The sequence below is a fragment of the Sapajus apella genome, unplaced genomic scaffold (assembly GCF_009761245.1).
Source record: "Sapajus apella isolate SASKATOON/1434 unplaced genomic scaffold, GSC_monkey_1.0 scaffold43, whole genome shotgun sequence".
NCBI classification, from domain to species: Eukaryota; Metazoa; Chordata; class Mammalia; order Primates; family Cebidae; genus Sapajus; species Sapajus apella.
In genome coordinates, this window is record NW_022436983.1 from 3,294,870 (window position 1) to 3,318,989 (window position 24,120).

Here is a 24,120-nt window from a genome sequence, read left to right on the forward strand (position 1 = left end):
ACCTCAGGTGATCCACCCACCTCGGCTTCCCAAAGTGCTGGGATTACAGGTGTGAGCCACTGTGCTTGGCCTGAGGAATCATATTTGGATTACTCATCTCTCCGGCCACTTTACCTACAAAAAACTAAACTAAGAAGTAAATAAGCCAGGCCCCCTCACCCTCTTTGGTCTCTGCAAGAACAGGAGGATTACAAGAAAGGAGCTGGAGAGACAGTGGGATCTTCGGGGCTCCCTGAGATGCCTCTTCCTGTCCTTGTTCCACCCCTGGAATTGGAAGGAGGAACCTGTGTCTGAAGTGACTGACAGATGGGGGCAGGTGTGTGGATTCTGGTCTGTTCTTGAAACTCAAACCCAAGCTACAGCAAGGGTTAACAGTCCACAGAGGGAGGGGCCAGAAGTGGGGGGAACACTGCTGTCCCTGAGCAGCTGTGCTGGGCTGTGTTCACCATGTAACCTCAGGGGAACCTTCCACCTGGTAAAAGGCAACTGGTTCCTCTGGTGAGCAAACTCTCCAAGGACAGCCGGGCTCTCCAAAGAAGCCCAACACCCTGACCAGCCAGGAATCTGCTCCGTGATGTCTGTGTGGTGACACATCTCTGGGGGCCCCCTGACAGCTTATATAATCGCACAAAGGATAGCAGCACGGGTTTGGGTCCCTCAAACTGTAAACAGTGCTGTGTGGTCCTCAGGACACTGAGGTCCACCAGGTAGAGGCACCGTGGCCGCAATCGTGGACCACTGGTTTTCCTGAATCTCATCACTGCTACCCTTATGCAGATGAACGGCCGCTCCAGTGCACCAGGGCACTGGGACGTGTGGAACTTGCTGCCCCAGGATCTAGGAGGTAGAAGAAGCTGAGTTGGCGGCTGCGCTTCCAATGGCGCCAAGAGCATCAATAGCGGGTCTTCCAGTGCAGCAGACACGCCCTCCTGCCCCTGCCGCAGGGATTCACAGAAGCGCCGGTCCCCAGGAAGACAGCACCTATGCATGGAACTAGGCAGGACAAAAGCTTAGGTGCTTGGAAGATCCCCTGGGGTCCCCTGGGATTTCTGAGATTCTCGTGGCTTGGAGGGTGCAGGAGCCTTGGGAGTGCCGGCTGGGCTTTCGGCGGGAGGCTGAGAAGGGCAGCAGCAACAGACAGAGAAGAGCCGGGTTCGGACGGCGCGGGTGCAGAGGACGAACATGATGCAGTTGGCACCTCCCTGAAACGTGTTCCCGATACCCTGTTGGGAAGAAAAGGGAGCTGTGAGCCTGGGCTGGAGTTGGTCTCAGAAAACACACGTGCTATTCCAACTAAGAGAAACGGCTAGGCTGAGGGCGGTGGCTCATGCCTATAATCCCAGCACTCTGGGAGGCTGACGTGGGTGGATCACTTGAGGTCAGGAGTTGAAGACCAGCCTGGCCAAAATGGTGACACCCTGTCTCTACTGAAAATACAAAAATTAGTGGGGTGTGGTGGTGGGCGCCTATAGTCCCGGCTACGTGGTAGGCTGAGGCAGGAGAATTGCTTGAACCCGGGAGGCAGAAGTTGCAGTGAGCACCACCACACTTCAACCTGGTTGACAGGGCCAGCCTCTGTCTCAAAAAAAAAAAAGAGAGAGAAATGGCTGAGAAACGCGCGCGCGCTCACACACACACACACGCATACATGCACACACATGGGGTGGCTGGGAAGTGCTGTTTACCCCGGAATCTTCCCCCATACTCCCCACCCCATAGCTGATCTGGGATGACCTTGGCATGGGCCTTCAGCAGGGCGCCAGGTCTTCTGGGCTGGGAAGGACCCAGGATCAGTCAACTCACCAGGGGCTACTCCTAGGCCACTGACGAGCACCTCACCACCCTGAACCACACTGATCCCTCTGCCTTCCCTCTTCAAGGCCCTGTCTCGGGCAGAGAGGAAGGCACAGCGGTGGGGCCGACCTCCTTCCCTGCAGCTGTGCCTTGGCCAGCACTGGGGTGAGCCACTGTGCTGTGGGAAGGAATCAGGCTGTGCCTCCTCTGGGGGCGGGGATGACAATAAGGGCCAGGGAGGGCAGACCTACATGCAGGACGACCAGCACCGGCGTCCGCACCGCGGGGGAGCCACAGAGGGTCAGCACGAACCGCACGGTGCTCCAGACCCGGAGGCAGATGAAGATGAGTGGGATGAGCACCAGCTTCTTATCGGCCACGGAGGAGTGGCGTGGCAGTCGGTGCTCCCCGGAGAGGATGGGCCGGTACTCAGAGAGCGCCGTGTGCTGTGTGGGGACAGCGAGGGCAGACTTGAGCGGATGGGGACTCTCCCGCCACGTCCACCCAGGCTGCCCAAGTCTTCCCAGGGACATGAACTAGCTCAAGGAGGTAAGGGAGGTGTGCGGGGGAGCCCGGATCCTTCTCCTGAGTGCTGACTGCCAGGTCCCCTGCCCAGTCCCCAACCCACATGGAGGTCTCAAAGTTATCTGAAACAGTTCGTAACCAAGAGAGGAGGCGGATCTTGACCCCTGAGGCCAGTGCTCCCTTCCGGGTCCCAGCTCATGGAAACAACAGCTTCCTAGTTGCCCAGGCCAAAGCCTTGGGGCTCTGCTTTGACCCCCTTCTTTGTCCCATAGGCCACATCTGATCCCCAGCAAGTCCTGCAGCCTTGTTTTTTTGTTTAAAATAGATATGGGGTCTCACTATGTTGCCCAGGCTGATCTCAAACTCCTGAAGTCAAGTAATCCTCCTGCCTCAGCCTCTCGAAATGCTGGGATTACAGGCATGAGCCACCATGCCGACCTCTAACTTCAAAACAGATCCAGTCTCTGGGTACTTCTGCCACCTCCTGCCACTGCCCCCGTGTCCAGGCCACGCCACCGCTTCTCTGGATGGGCTCCCTCCTCCGCCCCTGCCACCCCGTCCTACTCCCCATGGCAGTGTGTCCTCAGCACAGAAGCAGCAGGGATGCCTGAAAGCCCAAGTCTGCTCCAGCGAGTCCTCCCAGAGCTCTTCAGCGCTCCCCATCCACACGCTCCTTATGCCACAGCAGGGCCAACCGTGCAGCCCCAGATACGCAGCACCCCTGCCCCAGGGCTCTGCACTGGCTGCTCCCTTGCTCTGGAATGCCCATCTCCATCCCTCCCCGGGCTCCCCCTTACCCTCTTCACGACTTTGCTCAAGCGGTACCTTCCAGATGAGCCCGCCGGCCCTATTTAAACTGCACAGAGGCCAGGTGCCAGGCTCATGCCTGGAATCCCAGCACTTTGGGAGGCCAAAGCGGGCAAATTGCTTCAAGTCAGGAGTTCAAGACTAGCCTGGCCAACATGGTGAAACCCCATCTGCACTAAAAATACAAAAATTAGCTGGGCATGGTGGTGCATGCCTGTCATCCCAGCTACTTGGGAGGCTAAAGCAGGAGAATCACTTGAACCTGGGAGATGGAGGTTTTAGTGAGCCGAGATCATGCCACTGCACTCCCGCCTGGGTAATGGCAAAACTCCGGCTCAAAAATAAATAATATTGAATAAATAAATAAGTAAATGATTGCACAGGCATTTCATAGAGAGTCCTGTCCTCACGTTCCACTCTTTTTATTTTAGTCTGTTTCCCATAGCTTGTCTCATCCTCAATCCCAGGACATCATTCACCCGTTCCTCCGGCTGAGTGCTAACCATCACCCTCCCCTCCAGAATGCAAGCCCCTCCCAGCACAGGGAAGGCCTGCCGTGTCCCCAGCCCAGCTGCCCCAGGAAGAGAATGAAAACGTGAGCCTGAGCTGGCCTCGGCTTTTCTCCTGGGGAATGTCTTTCATGACAGGAAGGAGGGGATTCCTTCCAGATCAAAGCTGAATCTGTAGAAACAGATGAAGATGTGCTTTTTTGGCTACGAGTGGTGGCTCATGCCTGAAACTGTGGCATTTTGGGAGGTCAAGGCGGGAGGACTGCTTGAGCCCAGGAATTTGAGAGTAACTTGGGCAACAGAGTGAGACACTGTCTCTACAAAAAATTTAAAAATTAGCTGGGCATTGGCTGGGAGCAGTGGCTCATGCCTGTAATCCCAGCACTTTGGGAGGTTGAGGCGGGCAGATCACTTGAGGGCAAGTGTTCAAGACCAGCCTGGGAAACATGGTGAAACCCCATCTCTACTGAAAATACAAAATTAGGCCAAGCGCGGTGGCTCATACCTATAATCCCAGCACTTCGGGAGGCCAAGGCAACTGGATCACTTGAGGCCAGGAATTCAAGACCAGGCTGGCCAAAATGGTGAAAGCCGTCTCTACTAAAAATACAAAAAAATCAGCCAGATGTGGTGGCACACACCTGTGGTCCCAGTTACTTGGGAGGCTGAGGCATGAGGTGGAAACACAGCTTTTACCCAGAGGTGGAGGTTGCAGTGAGCCAAGATGGCACCACTACACTCCAGCCTGGGCAAGAGTGAGACCCTGCCTCAAAAACAATAAAACACATTTTTGAGCCAGTTGCCTGAGACACTGAAGGCCCAGGTGACAGGAGGAACCCAGCACCTGGTGTCCTGTGGAGTCACTGGTGCACCTTGGCATCTCTGAGCCCCCCAAGCTTCTGCAACGCACCTGTCAGAGCCGCCTCCTCCTGCTGTGGTTTTTTAGCAGCAGCCCCGGGAGCTGGGCATCCCACTCTGCCCCTCAGATACCAGTAAGGGAGCGACAGGGTGGGGCAGCTGCAGGAACTGACCACCAGCCTGGCTGCTGTCTGCTCCTGGCGGTGCCTGTCCCGGCTCACCGATACCTGGCTCTTTCCTAGCTAGAGGTAACTAGCACATTCTCACCTCCCTGCCCACTGCTATCCTGTTTTTCTGAAACACTGAGTTGTAAAAGAGGACGCATTGTCACCCGTAGGGGTCAGCCTCAGCCCCGCGTGCTTCCTGCCCTGTCAAAGGAAGGGCAGAAAGACAGACACAGAGGGCATCTGTAGAGAAGAGTCCTGGGCAGGGCAGGGCCGGGCGGAGCACCTGGGAGCCTTCATCAGGGCTCCCGGAACTTCCCAGGGCAGTGGAAAGGAAGAGGAGGTGAGAAGGGCAGACATCACCCGGGCAGGAGGCCAGCGATTAATGAAAGGCCAGAACAAGACCAAGAGGATTTCATTTGTTCTTTTTTTTTGAGACACGGTGTCAACCAGGCTGGAATGCAGTGAACTCCCAGGCTCAAGTGATCCTCCTGCCTCACTGCCTCAGCCTCTCAAGTAGCCGGGACTATAGGCACGCACCAGCACACCGGCTAATTTTTTTTTTTTGAGATAGAGTCTTACTCTGTGGCCCAGGCTGGAGTGCAGTGGCACAATCTCAGCTCACTGCAACCTCCGCCTCCTGGGTTCAAGTGATTTTCCTGCCTCAGCCTCCTGAGTAGCTGGGATTACAGGCACCCACCACTGCACCTGGCTAATTTTTGTATTTTTATTAGAGATGGGGTTTCACCATATTGGCCAGGCTGGTCTTGAACTCCTGACCTCATGATCTGCCTGCCTTGGCCTCCCAAAGTGCTGGGATTACAGGTGTGAGCCACCGTGCCTGGCCTTAATTTTTATTTTTATTTCTTTTTTTGAGATAGAGTCTTTCTGTGTTACCTAGGCTGCAGTGCAGTGGCATGATGACTCACCGCAACCTCCATCAAATTGAGGCGATTCTCCTGCCTCAGCCTTCTGAGTAGCTGGGACTACACATCCGGCTCACTTTTGTATTTGGGGTAGAGATAGGGTTTCACCATGTTGGCCATGCTGGTCTGGAACTCCTAACCTTAAGTGATCCACCCACCTCGGCCTCCCAAAGTGCTGGGATTACAGATGTGAGCCACTGCACCCAGCCAATAAGAGGATTTCAGACCAACTGGGAAGTCCCGAAGCCATCTCCAGCAAGGACTCTAGCTGAGGCAGAAGAGGGTGTAGGGCGGGTGAGAACTGGGTAAATTTCCAAGTAAAAAGAAAAGAGAAAACTTGACACGAGAAGACACAATGGGAGTAGAGGGCAGGGACCAGGTGTCCAGATGGCCATCCTGACTCAGAAACAGCTGCTGGGTCGACAGGATGGCCTACAAGATGGGCACACACCCTCCTACAATTTCGGCTCTGAAAACTCAGAGGGCAAAAAGAAACACAGGGACTCACACCAGCGAGCCTGCAGGATGAGGCTGGAAGTCTGAGTTTAGAGCATTTCCTCTGGACTGCTCCAGCCACTCCTCACATTGTGTCTTTGCTCAAGGTTACCTACACTTCTGCCTCTCTCTCCAGGAGGGTGGGATCCATGGCTGAGTCCTTAAACCCTCAGGCTATACAGAGCTTAGGTGCTAGGAGATGCTCAGTACAAACCTACTGAATGAGGCTGGCCACGGTGACACACGCCTGTAGTCCCAGCACTTTGGGAGGCTGAGGCAGGCGGATCGCTTGAGGCCAGGACTTTGAGACCAGCCTGGCCAACATGGTGAAACGCTGCCTCTACTAAAAATACAAAAATTAGCTGGGCATGGTGGTGCACACCTATAATCCCAGATACTCGGGAGGCTGAGGCAGGAGCATCATTTGAACCTGGGAGGCAGAGGTTGCAGTGAGCTGAGATCGTGCCACTGCACTCCAACCTGGGCAACAGAGCAAGACCTTGTCTCAAAAAAACAAAATAGGCTGGGCATGGTAGCTCACACCTGTAATTCCAGCACTTTGGGAGGTGAGTCGGGTGGATCACTTGAGGACAGGAGTTAGAAACCAGCCTGGCCAACATGGTGAAACCTCGTCTGTACTAAAAATACAAAAATTGGCTGGGCATGGTGGCGGGTGCCTGTAATCCCAGCTACTTGGGAGGCTGAGGCAGGAGAACTGCTTGAACCCAGGAAGTGGAGGTTGTAGTGAGCCGGGATGGCGCCACTGCACTCCAGCCTGGAGGACAAGAGTGAGACCTCCTCTCAAATAAATAAATAAGAATTTAAAAAATATTATAAAATAAAAACACATGAAATAAGTGATCGAGTGGATGAACAAATAGGTTAATCTGTGGGTAATCTTTTGCAGACGTTTGCCTGTGGCCAGGAAGAAGCCCTGGTTCACAGGCGCAGACTAGGAGGCAAGAGCAAGGAAGAACGATGGCAAGGTGTCAGAGGAAAACCATTCTTCCCTACTCTCTGGCCCGCCCAGGCTACTGATTTCTGAATTCCGAAAAAGCCTGCCATTTAGGATATGATAAATCACCAGGAAAAGGTAGGTGAGTTATTTGCATCATCGATCATGAAATTTCAGTCCTCCCTTCCCTGAGTAGCCCGGTCTTGGGTCCTACCTCACTTGCCTTTTAGCTAAATTCAAGTTTAAGCAGCCACCACAGGCTGTCCACCAGGGGGCAGGAGAGGGCCGCGACTGAGACACAGCAGCCTGCCTGCAGGAGCCCCGTGCCCAACAGGACCCGACTCCTAATGCGGCAGCAGGAACTGATGCACCATCCGTGTAATACAACATGTTGCATGAAGCCTGGTACATACAGTAAGTGCCTGGTCCCCTCGGGCCTGTCACTGGTTCTGTCCCCAGAGAGGCAGCCTGTCCCCTGGGGTGGCCAAACTCAACACCAGGCCCTGCATCTGGGCACAGCGGCCATGCAGAGGGCCCTGAGCTCTGTGGGCAGCACCTACCGCTCTGTTGATGTGCTTCCGGACCAGGAGGTACAGCAGGGGCAGCAGGACATATGCCAGCATCTCCCACAGCTTCCCCGTCAGCAGCATCCACAGGAGGTGGTCCTCAGCCTCCAGGTCGATCCAGCACCAGCCCACAGACACATCTGAGGCGTCATAGCCGATCTTCTTCAGGGCGACGGCTGCCACGGTGATGACCAGCGGGACTCCCCAGCTGAGGAAGGAGGAGAGGAAGAGGCACCGGGGTCAGGCCACGGCTCCTGTTAATGTCAGCCCTCACAAAAATGACGAAGGACGCCCTTCAGAAAGGGGATGGTGCTCTCCGGAGCCTGGATGGCACAGTGTCCCTGGAAAATAAGAAGCGGTAGGTGTTGCCCCAGGAGCCTGGCTCTAATTTAGAATTCTGTGGTTCTTCAGGGACTGGCACTATACAATGGAGCCAGCTCCCAGTGTGTGCCCAGCTCCTTCTGCACCAGGCTTGGGCACCAGCATGTGAACATCTGTCCATGCTCATGCAAACGTGCCACAAAAGATCAGTGTCCTCCGGCCAGCCCTTGGGTCTAGGGGTGCACACATCAGGGGCTTAGGGTTGGTTGCCTGGGAGGAGGGTTCCAGGGTCCTGCTTAACTTCTACAGGCTCTAGAAGGGCGAACGTAGGCTTTGTGCAGCATGTCCCCTCAGCCCTGAGGACTTCTTGTACAATGGGTGGGGAATGGAACCTGGTAAGGGTCAAAGGGGACCTTTGAAAGCATAAAGCTCAGGTAGCGGCCCCTCTGAGTGCAATGTTGGGCTGTTTTTCCTTTTTTTGAGATGGAATTTCACTTTGCCACCCAGGCTGGAGTGCAATGGCACAATCTCAGCTCACTGCAACCTCCACCTCCTGGGTTCAAGTGATTCTCCTGCCTCAGTCTCCCAAGGTGCTGGGATTACAGGCCTAAGCCACCATGCCTGGCCTAACTTTTGTATTTCCAGTAGAGATGGGGTTTCATCATGTTGGCCAGGCTGGTCTTGAACTCCTGACCTCAAGTGATCCACCCACCTCAGCCTCCCAAAGTGCTGGGATTACAGGCATGAGCCACCACACCCAGCCCGGGCTGTTTTCTAGAGCTCTCTCCCAGCCACACAGCCAGGAGTAGGCCCCTTCCCTGTGGTCCTGGAACCGGTCTGTTCCTTCCACAGCAGTGGGGCACACAAAGGCTATGGTGGCTCCGGAGAGAGGCCGCCAGTGGGGAGGTAAGAGCTTGGATTTTAGTGTGTGGACTGGATCGGAGTCCCGGCTCTGCCCCTGCAAGTTATTTAGCTTCAACACGCCAGGCTCTCTGCAAAGCATGGATGACGACAGTGACTGCAGGGTGTCATTGTAGAGTCGTTATGAGAATAAACAAATACATGTGTGTACCGGGCGCAAGGCTAGGCAGGCGTGTGAGTGTTCGCTGCTGTCAGGACTGTTGAGTCTCATCCTGCTGTCCCAGGGTTCAGGCCTGTGGTGCAGACACTGGGGCTGCGTGGGGCCCATGTGGTTTCTGTTCCCAGGAAGAGGACACAAGTATCGCTGTCCTAGGTCAGTCGCCTGGAGGGCAAAGCCTTAGGTAAACGGGAATGATACCATTGGAGCCATCAGGAAACTGGTTCGGAAATTGATTATCTGTTGCGAGCTCTGTGTCGGGGTACTGGCTCTTTCCAAAGGGAAGTCAGAGACCAACTATAAGATTAAAGTTCAACGTGAATCTGAGGCCAGGGGAACTGTGCTTCAAGGGGTTGTCCCAAATGCTGCAGGGCTGGCAGAGGAGGCCGGGCAGGGATGAGGCTGGGAGGCGAAAGTCAGCTCCCCAGGACTGGGAAGGCCTCATGCAGGATGCTTCCAGAACAGAGGGCCCTGGCCAACCATACCCTCTGCAGCGTTCTCTAGTCCCCACTGGCCTCTTTAGGGAGAGGCAGGAGTGCTGATGGCAGAGTCACGTCACGCTCAGTGGCCTAAGTGGCAGGAGGTGCTGTGTCCTGTTTGAAGTCACAAAGACACAAAAAGACCACAAAAGCCCTGGTGAGGTGGCTCACACCTGTAATCCCAGCACTTTGGGAGGCCAAGGCGGGCAGATCACTTGAGGTCAGGAGTTTGAGACCAGCCTGGCCAACATGGTAAAACTCCATCTCTACTGAAAATACAAAAATTAGCCAGGTGTGGTGGCGCATGCCTGTAATCCCAGCTACTCAGCAGCCTGAGGCAAGAGAATTTCTTGAACCTCAGAGGCAGAGGTTGCGTGAGCCGAGATCTCGCCACTGCACTCCAACCTGGGTGACAGAGCAAGACCCTGTCTTAAGAAAACCCACAAAAGGTAATAAAGGGTTGTTTTAAAACTCATGATGGGCTGGGTGAGGCGGCTCATGCCTGAATCCCAGCACTTTGGGAAGCCGAGATGGGTGGATCACCTGAGGTCAGAAGTTTGAGGCCAGCCTGGCCAACATGGTGAAACTCCATCTTTACTAAAAATACAAAAATTAGCTGGGCATGGTGGCACGTCCCTGCAATCCCAGCTACTCAGGAGGCTGAGGCAGGACAATCCCTTGAACCCAGGAGGCAGAGGCTGCAGTGAGTCTAGATTGCACCACTGCACTCTAGCCTGGATGACAAAGTGAGACTCTGTCTCAAAGAAAGGAGGTAAGCGGCTTTTAAAGTGCCATGATGCCAAAGCTCCGGTCATAATGTGCTGTTCCTTGTTATTTTACAGTTGCAGGATTCTGCTAAGGAATTCTGGGAAAGGGGAGAGCACTGTCTGTAGGAACAGTCTCCCTGGAGAAGGATGGTCTGGAGCTGGGGCTCACTCACATAGGGGATTTCCCTCTGAGTTAGGCCTGGGAGGTCATGGTCTGCACAGCACTCCCTTGGGCTCCCTCTGCATCCCGACAGCCTTACGGGAAACTGGGGGACCACACAGACCCGCAGTCTGTAACTGGAGGCTTGCAGTACTAAAGCTACAAAGCAGATTTCCTCTGTGACACTGAATCTGTGCTGGGAAATAACCAAAGGGAAGGTCAAACAGGCAGAGGGTTTTGAAAGGGTTAAGAATGTGGGTTTAAATTAGCTGGGTATGGGGGTGCACACCTATGATCCCAGCTACTCAGGAGGCCGAGGGAGGAGAATCATTTGAACCCGGGAGGTGGAGGTTGCAGTGAGCCCAGACTGTGCCAGTGCACTCCAGCCTGGGTGACAGAATGAGACCCGTCTCAAAAAAAAAAAAAAAAATGTGGGCCTGATCAACAGGGAGAGGTTGTTTGAACACACAGAAGGAGCAGCTGTGTGAGGGCCAGAAGCTGCCAGGCAGATATTTAGGTGAGAGGAAGTAAGAGGTAGAATCAGGGAGCCGGTGGGAGTGGAGGGGGTCTGATGATCCTGCAAAGCAGGCTGGGCCAGATTCACTCACTTACAGGCATGGACAGAGGTGTGCTGGGAACGTTTCACAACTGGCTCTCCAGAAAAACGCAGATGTCTGCACGTGTGGGTGTACACATGCATACACACGCACATATAAATGTATAAATTTCACCCGCGGGATGTGAAGTGCACAAGTTATAAATAATAATAAAGTACACAATAATAATACTCCCTCCTTATTGTCCATTCCGTGCTGCCAATTGATTCTCACAGAATGCTTTTGTTGATTTCAGCCAAACCCTGGATTTTGGCAACCTGTGGTTGCAATCAGCAAATGACAGCCTCTCCATGGCATGAAGTTAATTGATGCTTTCATTTCCCTTAACGAGATGGAAATGAAATAAGGAAGAAATAGAAAATAAGATGTATGTTGGTTGCTCGTGTCACAAGTTGCTGGTGACATGAGCAACTTCTTTGCTGAATCAGGTACGAGTTTTTCCCCCCAACACTGGGAGGGTGTTTCCTCAATTTTTTTCTGCTCCGTGACACTGTCTCTTCTCCTTACCTCTTCTTTACATACTGGGTTTTCTGGCTGCCCCAACACAGCTGCCATCACTGCTGAAGCTCAGAGATAAGTAACACTTAAGTTTAATCTATACCTTTAGCGTCTTCTCCATTACTTTCTTAAGTCTACATCAGGGGTCCAGCAAACTATGGCTCTCAGACCAAATCTGGCTCACAGTTGCTTATAGATAAAGTTTTATTGCAACGCAGCCACACCCGGTCATTTACAGATTGTCTGCCGCTACTTTCAGACAGAGTTGAGGAGTTACATACAACTGAGACCGCGTGGCCCACACAACTGAAACGCTTACTTTACAGGAAAACTTGGCTGACCTCAGCTCTATACAATCAATGAAACAATAAATCAAGCCCTGATTTGTTGTCTTTGCCAACTTCCATCTACAAATACTTCCACCATGGCCATTCCGCCCACCAACACATATAGCTGGGAACAGATGCACAGTAGCACACCATTATATAGTATTTCCACCACACAGATATGATAGATGCAACAACCACAAGTATGCAAAACAGCCACAACACAATGCGCTTTGAATATTTACGGGTTTTTTTTTAAGTTTTAAAAGTTTATTATTTTAGAGACAAGCTCTTGCTCTGTTGCCTGGACTGGAGTGCAGTGGTGCAGTCATGGCTCACTGAAGCCTCCAAATCTTGGACTCAAGCAATCCTCTCACCTCAACCTCCAGAGTGGCGGGTACTACAGACACATGCTACCATGTCCGGCTTATTTTTTGCTTTTTGTAGAGACAAGATCTTGCTTTATTGCCCAGGCTGGTCTTGGAACTCCTGGCTTCAAGTGATCTTCTCACTGTGGCCTCTCAAAGTGCTGGGATTATAGACATGAACCACCATGCCAGGTCTAGTGTTTTTTAAGATGGGATCTCACTATGTGTTCTCAAGTAATCCTCCAGTCTGTCTCCCAAGGAGCCGGGACTACAGGCATGCACCCCATGCCCAGCTCTGTTTTTAATAGAATTTATTTTTTAATAATGGTCATATCTAACAAGCAGCTCACAGAATTCCCTAAAATATAACAATTGGGTCCTTCAAGCTGGCTCCAGGGCACCAGCAGACATAGGGTAAAAACAACAGGAGCAGACGGTGCCCCAGGTTCCTGACTACAGGGTGAGGAGAAAGCTGGTGTGTCTAGAACTCTCAGAAGGATAAACAGATCAGTTCTCCAGCCAGGGGGCCACCCTGAGCTGCAGGTGCTCTAAATCTGGTAGGTGCTCCACAGACACGTGTGTGGCGTAATTCCTGCTTTCTAGAAATGCGTATTACCGTTCTGACCTGTGGCCGGGTGCAATGGCTCATGCCTGTAAACCAGCACTTTGGGAGGCCAAGGTGGGCAGATCACCTGAGGTCAGAAGTTCAATACAAGCTGGCTAACACAGTGAAACCCCATCTCTACTAAAACTACAAAAAAAAATTAGCCAGGTGTTCTGGCATGTGCTTGTAATCTCAGCTACTCAGGAGGCTGAAGCAGGAAAATTGCTTGAACCCAGGGAGGTAGAGGTTGCAAAAAGCTGAGATCATGGCACTGCACTCCAACCTAGGCGACAGAGCGAGACTCCGTCTCAAAAAAACACAAACGAACAAATAAAAACAGTTCTGACATGTAACACCTAACAGTTTTTCCCCGCTTCACAAGGGAAGCCACCGCCCAAAAAAATAAAGCCAGAACAAGTTAACACACGGCTTAATAACTGCACACATGAAAAAACCAAGGGATTTAGTTGATTACAACCTAGAAATTCATGTGGTTGGAGGGGTCGTCCTGATGCTCAGATGTGGTGGCACAGAACCGCCAATGGCTGGTGCCGTCTGCCTGTGAGTGGACGCCTGCAGCCCACATTCTAAACCTGAGACTGCAAGCTGGCACCAATGCCAGGTCACCTCGGGAGCATGTGAAGAGATCATGGGCCCTGAGCTATCCTCAAATGGTTAAAAAGTCTTGAAGAGAACCTGGTGGTGAAGTGGTTAGATGCCAGAGGAATGGGCGGGGCCCTGCCCAATCCTGAACCCGGGGGCTGAACGGGCAGCTTCCACCAAGAGAAGGTAAGTGACCATGTTCAGGGGATGCCATGACAGGTGCTGGGTGGGGGTGAAGGTGGGGACATGGGTTAGAGCAGGTGACTGATAAGGCCCCTCTTCTCTAAACCTGTGACTCTGAGGCTGGGAGGAGGCCCAGCTGGGCCTGCCTGGATGGAGGAAGCCCAAGACAGGTACTCTGAGTGTAGCTCCGATTTGGCGGGGGCACCACAAGCGTCTCCCAGAGATGCCCGGGCCGCAGTTCCAACTTATATTTGCCTAGAAATCAAAGCCAGACACCAGTCAGCTTCCTCCCCACTTGGAGGCTGTTAAGGGCTCAACTGTGTCCCCCACAAATTTCATCTGCTGAAGTTCTAATCCCCAGAACCTCAGAATGTGAGTGTATTTGTGACACAGGGTCTTTCCAAGGTGAATAAGTTAAAATGGGGTCATTAGAATGGAACCTAACCCAATATAGCTGCTGTCTTTACCGAAAAGGAAAGGCCAGGCGTGGTGGCTCACGCCTGTAATCCCCGCAGTCTCTGAGGCCAAAGGATCACTTGAGCCCAGGAGTGTGAGACCAGCCTGGGCAGCAAAGTGAGACCCTGTCTCTACAAAAACATACAGAAATTAGCCGGGCATGGTGGCACACCTGAAGTCCCAGCTACTCAGGAGGCTGAGGTGGATCACTTGAATCCAGGAGGTTGAGGCTGCAGTGAGCTGAGACTGTGCCACTGCACTCTATCCTGGGCAAGAGTGAGTGGTTTTTTGTTTTTGTTTTTGTTTTTTTTTGAGATGGAGTCTCACTTGTTGCCCAGGCTGGAGTGCAATGGCGTGATCTCAGCTCATTGCAACCTCTGCCTCCCAGGTTCAAGTGATTCTCCTGCCCCAGCCTCCCATGTAGCTGTGACTACAGGCATATGCCACCACACCCAGCTAATTTTTGTATTTTTAGTAGAGATGGGGTTTCACCATGTTGGACAGGCTGGTCTTGAACTCCTGACCTCAGGTGACCTGCCCGCCTTGGCCTCCCAAAGTGCTGGGATTACAGGCGTGAGCCACCATGTCCAGCCAAGACCCTGTCTTAAAACAAAAAAACAACAGCAACAAAAAGAAGAAGCAATGGGCACACAGACCTTTACAGAGGAAAAGACCAAGTGAAGACACAGGGAGGAGATGGCCATATACATGCCAAGGAGAGAGGCCTCAGGAGGAACCAAACCTGCCCTCACCTTGACCTTGGACTTCAGCTTCCAAAACTGTGAGAGAATAAATTTCTGTTGTCTAAGCCCCCAGGCTGCGGTAGTTTGTTAGGGCAGCCTGAGTAAACAAGACAGGCTTTCTACAGCCTATGCGGGTAGAGAATACTATCCCGGCTCCCAGGGCCCCCAGTCTCAGAGGTGAGGGATGACTTGGAAACTCCCACCCACACAATGCCCAGATTAGCAGAGCTGGGCCAGGACCCTCCACCAGCTCATGGAAGGAGAAACTGACAAAAAGCCATTCATACTTGCCAGGAGCTTAGCGCTTTTTGGAACTTGACACCTTCTGTTTATAAATCTCCTCCAGAGAAAGGAACTGGAAGTACCGCACAGGATTAGCCAAGCAGTGAGTAAACCCTCTGTGAGCCCTGAATTCCCCAGCTTTGGTCAGACGACCACAGGCAGGCGACTTGTCCCCAGCAATGCTCTGGGCTGCCCTGCCCTTCAGAGCCGGTCCTTGGGCGTTCCCTGCCCAACTGGAGATCTTCTGCTGTGTGGTTCCTGGAACCTGTCCCCCTCAGAGTCAGGGTGGGGGACACCTGCAGACACACCTCCACTTCACAGACAAATGGAGAGTTACACCAAAAAGCAGCCCACTGGTTTCAAAGACCCTTAGAATGTCATCCCCGCTGCCAGGAGGGGGTCAGAGGTTAGGCTGAGGGGCTCAAGGCAGGGTCTGCTCAGTCACCTGCTCCCACCCTGGGATTCCTGTACCTTTTCCCACCCCAAACCCCAGCCTTCCTACAGATCTCTAGGGGTTGGCACCTGCCGGGAGGAAAACAAGCTGGTCTTCTCCCCCTTTTCTGAAGCAAACACAATGCCTGGTGTAGGCACCATGAGGTCTTGGGATGTCAACATAACTCAGAAAATGCTTTGAGAACCAAACTCTTGTACAACAATGCGCCAATTTACAAACCTCAGGATGGAGCAGGGCTGGGGGAGTGAGGCCTGGTGAGAGACTGCCTGGAGGTTTCTTCCCCGGAACAATGGACACTCATTGTCCAGCTCCAGGGGCAGAGGGCCAGGACCTAGGAGAAGTTCAGGGAGTCAGCCCCTGGGCAGGCCACCACGAGGCCACTCTGCGGCTTTGACTGCAGAAGGGGAGAGGAATGTCTAAAGGAACTCTCAGATGCACACTCATGCCCTAGTGTCACCCCGACTGTAGCCCTTAGCTCAGGGAGGGGCAGCTCGGCTGAAGGTCAAGGGGCAGCCTCGGCGCTCACACCTCCCGCCAAGCTGCTGGTGCTCAGCTCCCTGCTGCAGGCTTCCTGCTGCACACAGGGACGCAGTCCCGCCACCTTCCCCGGTCACCTAGGAAAACTTTTATGGGGAAATAAACAAAACCAGTTCAATGCTTGTTATTTTGGGGAATAGTGGCTGACATGGGGTACTATGCATGAGGCCACTTCCTCCATCCCTCATTCAGATGTCACTTGCTTGGGGAGACGGGCCAGCTCTGCCACTGGCTCATCCCTGCCACCCTTTGGTGAGCTCATTTCAAATCAGAGAACTCAGGCTAGGCATGGTGGCTCATGCCTGTAATCTCAGCACTTTGGGAGGCCAAGGTGGGCAAATCATTTGAGGTCAGGAGTTCGAGACCAGCCTCACCAATATGGTGAAACCTCGTCTCTACTAAAAATACAAAAAAATTAGCCAGGCATGGTGACGTGCACCTGTAATCCCAGCTACTTGGGAGGCTGAGGCAGGAGAAGGGCTTGAACCTGGAAAGTGGAGGTTGTCGTGAGCCGAGATCCCGCCACTGCACTCCATCCTGGGTGACAGAGAGGACTCCGTCTCAAAACAAACAAACTAAAAACAAATTTTTTTGTTTTTTGAACTTCTAGCTCCAGGCCCAGTTTTCTCCTTTTTGTGACGCTGGGACTTCCCCGGCCCCGAGAGCGGGGTTTTTATAGTAGACCTGGGGTGTCACAGACTCTTGCTTCCTCTGTAACCCCAAGCAAACTCCAGAGGGTGGGTGAGCATGTGGGTGAGGGGCATGGGGGCTGGTCCCTGCCAGGGTCATACCCACACCGGGCCCCAGCTCAGCGGAGCCAGAAGAAACTCAGATGTCCGAGGCGAACTGGCTTAGCCAGGACCCTTCCTTCTGACCCCCAAATGAGCTGCCCCCACCCTTTAGCTGCCCCCCATGCTCACAGGCCACACAGCTGTCTGGCCCCATGGAGGTCCTGGTGGAGGGGGTGATCACTTCGCCCCTGCTGACCCTGGTCTGGCATATCTCAGGATCCCATGCAGGGAGGAACGGCTGTGCCGCTCTTGGAAAGGTAGGTCCCCTTCTGCGGGAGGTGGGGAAATGACCTCCTCCCCAGAAGCTCTGGCCTCCCTCGGGTGGGTGGGGTAAACACACAACCACTCATGCGCACCACATGAAAGTCAAAGACAGGACGTCTGTGGCAGCCGCCTCACCAGCTTAGACACAGTCAAAAGGGTCTCCTTAAACACAGGGACTTCCCCTGAACACTCACACAACCTTACAAAAGCAACTGCCACCAAAAATTCAGAATGCTGTCAGCATCAATGGATGCTAAACCCCTGGGTGAAAGCATGAGATGTGACAGGCTGTTACGAGGCACCAATGTCTTTCAGCAAGACATTTAACTCCAAAAGGAACTTTGCAGTGCAGGAAATTGTTAGATATCACCTTAGCCCAGTGATCAGAGTTAACATCACCAGTAAGGGAATACATCCAAGTCGCCAGCCACCCGGTAGAAAGCAACGAGAGAAACATGTTTCTGGGACATCCTGCCAAAAATGCAGAACCTGAAACCTCTCATGAGGAAGCATCAGACAAACCTGAATTGAGAGGCATTCTATAAAATAACAGGCCTGTACTCTTCAAAAACGTCAGTATCGTGAAACACCAAGAAAGGTGGAAGAACTGTTTCAGATGGAAGGAGAATAAAGATACATGGAAACTAAGTCAACATATAAGCCACAATTTTCCTTTACTATCAGCAACACTGTCAGTCCAGGAACAAAAATCTCAATAAAGTCCAAGCGCGGTGGCTCACGCTTCTAATCCCAGCACTTTGGGAGGCCAAGATGGGTGAATCACTTGAGGTCAGGAGTTTGAGACCAGCCTAGGCAACACAGTGAAACCCCATCACTACTAAAAACACAAAATTAGCCAGGCATGGTGATGCATGCCTGTAGTCCCAGCGACATGGGAGGCTGAGGCAGGAGAATCGCTTGAATATGGGAGGTGGAGGTTGCAGTGAGCTAAGATCACACTATTGCACTCCGGCCTGGGAGTATAAGACTGAAGCTCCAAATTCAAGAAAAAAAACGACAACTCAATAAAGTCCACCAATCAGAGGACAGAATTGTTCAATGTTAATTTCCTGCTTGGGTAGGTGCATGCAGTTCAGTAAGAGATTGTGCCTGTCTTCTGGAAATACAAACTAAAGTATTGAGGATGTCACTTACTCTTATTTTATCTTTAAATTTTCTCTCTCTCTTTTTTTTTTTTTTTTAAGTAGAGGTAGGGTCTCAGTATGCTGGCCAGGCTGGTGTCCTGGCCTCAAGTGATCCTCCCACCTTGGGCTCCCAAAGTACTGGGATTAAACCACTGTTCCCAGGTCCTGTCACTTACTCTTAAATTGTTCCAGAAAAAATAATTGGAGAGAATAAAACTGATATGGTAAAATGTTAACATTTAGGAAATCTGGAAAGCTAAAAATAATTTTTTTATTTTTTTGAGATAGGGTCTTGTTCTGTCGCCCAGGCTGGAGTACAGTGGCGCGATCCCAGCTCACTGCAACCTCCGCCTCCTGGGCTCAAACGATCCTCTCATCTCAGCCTCCTGACTAGTTGGGACTATGGCCACACACCACCACACTTGGCTAATTTTTAAAATTTTTTGTACAGATAGGGTTTTGCCATGTTGCCCAGGCTGGTCTCAAACTCCTGGGCTCAAGCAATCGCCTGCCTCGGCCTCCCAAAGTGCTGGCGCTAGTGGCATGAGCCACCGTGCCCGGCCTAAAAATAAATTATTGTTGAAATTATAGGCCGGGCGCGGTGGCTCACGCCTGTAATCCCAGCACTTTGGGAGGCCGAGGCGGGTGGATCACGAGGTCAAGAGATCGAGACCGTCCTGGTCAACATGGTGAAACCCCGTCTCTACTAAAAACTACAAAAAAATGAGCTGGGCATGGTGGCGCATGCCTGTAATCCCAGCTACTCAGGAGGCTGAGGCAGGAGAATTGCCTGAACCCAGGAGGCGGAGGTTGCGGTGAGCCGAGATCGCGCCATTGCACTCCAGCCTGGGTAACAAGAGCGAAACTCCATCTCAAAAAAAAAAAAAAAAAAGAAATTATATCTCAGTTTTTAAAAATTGTCATAGCCAAAAGACAATACAGACTCACAAAATGAGTCCTGGATTGGGTCAGAAGTAGATTCTAACCCTGAGCCTCTCCGTTACTAGCTATGTAGCCCTGTGCCATCACATCCGCTATGCGGGTAATCACCCTACCCTTCCATTCTGTTGGGTTACTTTTCTTCTTTTTTTTTTTTTTAAGATAGGGTCTCACTCTGTCACCCCGGCTGGAGTGCAGTGGTGTGATCTCGGCTCACTGCAGCCTCAACCTCCTGGGCTCAAGCGATCCTCCTGCCTCAGCCTCCCAAAGTGCAGGAATTACAGGTGTGGGCCACCATGCCCTGCCCTGTTGAGTTATTGGTGATCAATGAGCTAATGAATGGAACAGCACTCTACAAACATGAGAGGCCAGACACAGCTCATGCTGAAATATGATTTCCCTGAAGATGAGGTCTAAACTGTCACCCTCTCTCTGCAAAGGGGGCCACGGTAGGTACAATGATGGGGTCCCAGGAGGCCACGCAGGGGCTTTCCTGGGAACTCGAGTGTGTGCAGGATTCTCTCTAACCTCCTGCCTTTATGCAGCTGTAATCGGTTTTAGAGATAGTTTCTGTCACTTCACACTGTACCATATCATTTGAAAAAATGACTTACAGAGTTCAAAACCAATGTCTAAGAGCTGCAGACCATTTCAGAAGGGGAGGGTAGTCTCTTAACTTCCTGTTCCCCCATTGTTGGACATTGAGGTTGCTTCCAAATTCTCACCATAAGTGCCTCACAAACACCTTTGTACACACAGCTTTGTACGTATTTTAGATTATCTCCTTAGACTAGCTTCTGGTAAATAGGATTACTGGATCAGAGTATGAACCAAATACTTTCTACAAAGATTACTTCAATTCACACCAACAATAATACTGTAAAAAAAATGCCAGTGAAACTGGCATTTATCATGTTTGTATCCTGACTTACTTTTCTTTCTTTTTTTTTTTTTTCTGATATGGAGCCTCGCTCTATTACCCAGACTGGAGTGCAGTGGTGTGATCTCGGCTCACTGCAACCTCCGCCTCCTGGTTTCAAGTGATTCTCCTGCCTCAGCTTTTTAAGTAGCTGGGATTACAGGCGCCCACCACCACGCCAAGCTAATTTTTGTATTTTTAGTAGAGACTGGGTTTCTCCATGTTGGCCAGGCTGGTCTTGAACTCCTGACCTCAAGTGATCTGCCCACCTTGGCCTCCCAAAGTGGTGGGATTTACACAAATGAGCCACCGCGCCCAGCCCTGCCTTACTATTTTCTTCCTTCTAATTAAATGAGGAAATGGTACCTTATTGTTATAACTTGTATTGCTTTGAGCATAATAGTATATGATATGTATTTATCAATTGCTGTTCCTATTTTGCTTGAGTATGTCCTTTGTCCATTTTTCAGAATATCTGTAGGTTAAAAAAAAAATCAATTCCCAAACACACTTTAGAATAGGGATATCAACCTTTTGTGTTGTCACATTTTTACTTTCTAAAACTGAAAGCTTTGAAGAGGACTGAATTCCAGTAGTATGATATGGTTAAGGGCCAGGCACAGTAGCTCATACCTGTAATCCCAGAACTTTGGGAGGCCAGGGCAGGCGGATCACCTGAGGTCGGGGTTCAAGACCAGCCTGACTGATATGGAGAAACCCTATCTCTACTAAAAATACAAAATTAGCAGGGTGTGGTAGCACATGCCTGTAATCCCAGCTACTCAGGAGGTTGAGGCATGAGAATCACTTGAACCCGGGAGGTGGAGGTTTCAGTGAGCCGAGATCGCACCATTGCACTCCAGCCTGGGCAACAAGAGCGAAACTCCATCTCAAAAAAAAAAAAAAAAAGAAATGGTTAAAAAGTGGATAATCACGTAGTCTATGCCTGAGGGTGATATTCATCACATCAACAGATCCTGCAACAATAAACTAATATTCCAAAGAAATACAGTGGAGAGTCCTTAGCAAGGTCATTGGCAATACAGTCTGGGAAGATCTAGGTCAACAGATGAACCTGTTAGGCAGGTTTAACCGATTCCCTTAGGCTAGTAAAGTCTGAGTGCTGAGAGAACGCCAGAGAATAAACTGTCAGACTCCCTCTCTAGTTTGGACACAGATAATTTTATTTTCTTTTAAGATGTAGGCAGGTCACATTCAACAGACACGATGAATAAGTTGCTTGTTTTTTCTTTCTTTTGAGACAGGGTCTTGCTCTGTCACCCAGGCTGGATATGGTGGTGCAGTCATAGCTCACTGCAGCTTTGACCTCCCAGGCTCGGGCCATCTTCCCACCTCAGCCTCACAAGTAGCTGGAACTACAGACATGCGCCACCATGCCCAGCTAATTTTTAAATTTTTAGTAGAGATAAAGTCTCGCTATACTGGCCAGGCAGGTCTCAAATTCCTGGGCTCCAGCAATCCTCCTGCTTCGGCCTCCTAAAGTGTTGGGATTACAGGTGCAAGCCACCACACTGGGCCTACTTCCTAATCAAAGAAGCTCTTCCTAAACAACACAAAAAACCCCCTCAAGGGTCCCTGATGAGAACTGACCAGAAAAACCCCCAAATCAGGTTTGTTGGGCAATCCTTTTCCACAGAAGCTGGACGAGGTTCTGTTACCATTTTAAAAAATATACTGTATTCAGTACTTTTAAAGACAAGGAGGGAAAGAGAACAGGTTCTTGCAAAGAAAGGCACAGCCTTGACTCCTTTCAAGTACCCACAATCTCCCGTGTACATGCTGCCCACACCCAGCCAGCCATCACGGGACCCAGACAGGGTCAGATGGCATGCTGCTGGGAAGGAAAGGCAGGGCCCTATTCCGTGGGGGCCTGCAGCATCTGAGCCATGGTTTGGATGATGTGTTGCAAAGACTTTTTACTTGCCCAGCTGCCAAGCAGGTCACTTGGTTTCTCAAGGACCAGCTGGCCTCAGTGCAGAGCTGAAGGTCGAGTGGCTCTCGCTGCCCTGGAGCCTTGCCGTGTGACACCCAGGTGACCTGTCTCTGCCAAAATGCTGACTGTGCTCGCAGTCCTTGGAAAGCACTTAAGTTTTTAATAGAAAGGACCTATAATTAGGGCAGTACCTGATGCTCTGATCTGGGAGAGGGAGAAAAGGAAAACAGCAGCCCTAGGACTCCTGCCCACAGTTCAGCACAGGACGCTATGAGATTCTCAAAACCTGACATTCCGCAGGGAAGGGCCCACCCTCTTCAGCGAGGCTTACTTGAAAATGCTTGAACCCCAGGGTAAGATCTTGGTTTTTTCCTCACTCTCAGAGAGACTCCAGGCAGACTCCCAGACCAACCCTCCGCCCCTGACCTCAATCTCAGAACAGCTGAACTCTGGAAACTCAAGATCACCTAGAACAGAAATACAAGAGGCTGGGGCCTGAGGCTAGAGAAGACCAAAGACAGAATAAAAAGGACAGTCCTTTGTAAATTGAACAGCAGAGACACAGCAGCTTGGGAGTGGAGGAACGCACCAAGCCCACTGTGGCTTGGGGTGGGGTGGTGGCGTGGGACTGGTAGTTGCCGCCTCTCCAGTGCGGGACAGTTACCTAACTCGTCATGCAGCCTATTTCCCCATGGGCAGCAGAGATGGCCAGGACACAGTGAAGCAGGTCACAAGGGGCCCAGCGTGTCCTCCCCAGCCCCGTCCAAGGAATCAGCACCCGGCTCTGGGGATGAACTCTGCCCCTACTACCCCAAGGGGCTGCGCCCTGGGGCAGGCACAGAGGGGCGCCCTCGGGAGCGAAGGTCCCGCTAGGCCACCTCTTGGGCAATTCTGGCCTCCTCCCGCTGACCCAGGGCTGCCCCGGGGGCGCCAGCAGGCACTGCCCGCGGCGGGTAGGGGGGGGTTCAACCTAGGCGTGGCCTCTGAGAGGACAGGACCGGGTGGGGTCGGCCTAGGTCGGGGGGGTCCCCAGGAAAAGCAGCGCCACCGCCACCCACCTGACGATGTGGAAGACCCAGAGCAGGCGGTCGGTGCGGGGCCCGCGCACGGCGCGGACGATGCTGAGGTACAGGTAGAGCGCAATGGCCACTGTCCAGAAGAAGGAGCTGGTGTTGGCGAAGGTGGACAGCGCGCCCTGCAGCACGCAGTCCCACGACGGGCCCGCGAAGTCCTGCAGCACCCCATAGAAGTAGGAGGCGGCCGAGAGCAGGTCGGCCAGTGACAGGAAGAGCAGCAGGCGCCGTGCCCGGCTGCGCAGGTCGGGCCACAGGGCGTGCGTGGCCACCAGCAGGCCAGAGCCGAACGCGGAGAGCGCGCACGACAGCAGCACCACCGCGCGCTCCGACGGCACCAGCACGGTGGGAGGCGCAGGCGGCCGCATGGTGCGAGGGGCTGGGACTGGAGCGCCGCAAGGACAGAGGACGGACCGCGCGTGCGGCCACCACCGCCGCCGTCTGGGCAGCTAGGCGCCCGAGGCTCGCGTCCAGGCGCCCGCCCCGCCCGGCCCCGCCCGGCCCCGCCCGCGTCCCCCGCTCCCCGCCCATCTGGGTCTCCGGCCCTGAGTCCCGCCCACGTGCCGCGCCCCGCCCACGCTCCTGTACCACGGCATTTAAGCCCCGCCCACACGCCCCTCCTAGACCCTGTGTCCTCGGTCTTTGAATCCCGCTCACAAGCCCCACTTCTCCCCTGTGCTCCCGCCTTGAGACCGGGGCTTAAAGCTCCGCCCACGCGCCCCGATGCCCAGTCCACCGGGACCTGAGACCTGGGCCTAGAGCCCCGCCCACGCGCCCCCCCCCCCCCCCCCCCCCCCCCCCCCCCCCTTCCGGGCCCTGAGCCCCGCCCAGGCTCCCCGCCCCTTCCCTGTGCCCAGGGCCCTGAGCCCCGCCCCCGCCACGCCCCTACGCCGTCTACGCTCCACCCCGGTGCCCCAGGCTCCTGAGCCCCGCCCAGGCCCCCACGCCACGCCCCTAAGC

At 52.8% G+C, this 24,120-nt stretch overlaps 1 protein-coding gene across 2 annotated transcripts; it reads right to left on the reverse strand.

Annotated features, from left to right (window-relative positions):
• On the reverse strand, positions 1–23,669 carry GPR157 (G protein-coupled receptor 157). Of its 2 annotated transcripts, XM_032300297.1 has the most exons (4): positions 23,146–23,669; positions 7,594–7,807; positions 2,046–2,240; positions 1–1,223 (listed from the first exon to the last, which is right to left on the reverse strand). In XM_032300297.1, the coding sequence occupies exons 1-4, from the start codon at positions 23,526–23,528 to the stop codon at positions 1,011–1,013; spliced, it is 1,005 nt and encodes a 334-aa protein (XP_032156188.1). In that variant the 5' UTR covers positions 23,529–23,669; the 3' UTR covers positions 1–1,010. The 2 variants fall into 2 exon arrangements, with proteins under 2 accessions (XP_032156188.1, XP_032156189.1); XM_032300298.1 differs by lacking the exon at positions 2,046–2,240 and having other exon boundaries at positions 23,146–23,625.
• Between the last annotated feature and the right edge of the window lie 451 nt (positions 23,670–24,120).

What these genes read in the sequence shown, in the direction of transcription:
- GPR157 (XM_032300297.1), bottom strand. Translation starts at nt 23,528, where the DNA reads ATGCGGCCGCCTGCGCCTCCCACCGTGCTGGTGCCGTCGGAGCGCGCG. An exon ending in TGGGTCTTCCACATCGTCAG is followed by an intron (nt 7,808 to 23,145) that starts GTGGGTGGCGGT and finishes CTCCTTCCTCAG; the next exon opens with CTGGGGAGTCCCGCTGGTCA. An exon ending in GGAAGCACATCAACAGAGCG is followed by an intron (nt 2,241 to 7,593) that starts GTAGGTGCTGCC and finishes GTCCCCACACAG; the next exon opens with CACACGGCGCTCTCTGAGTA.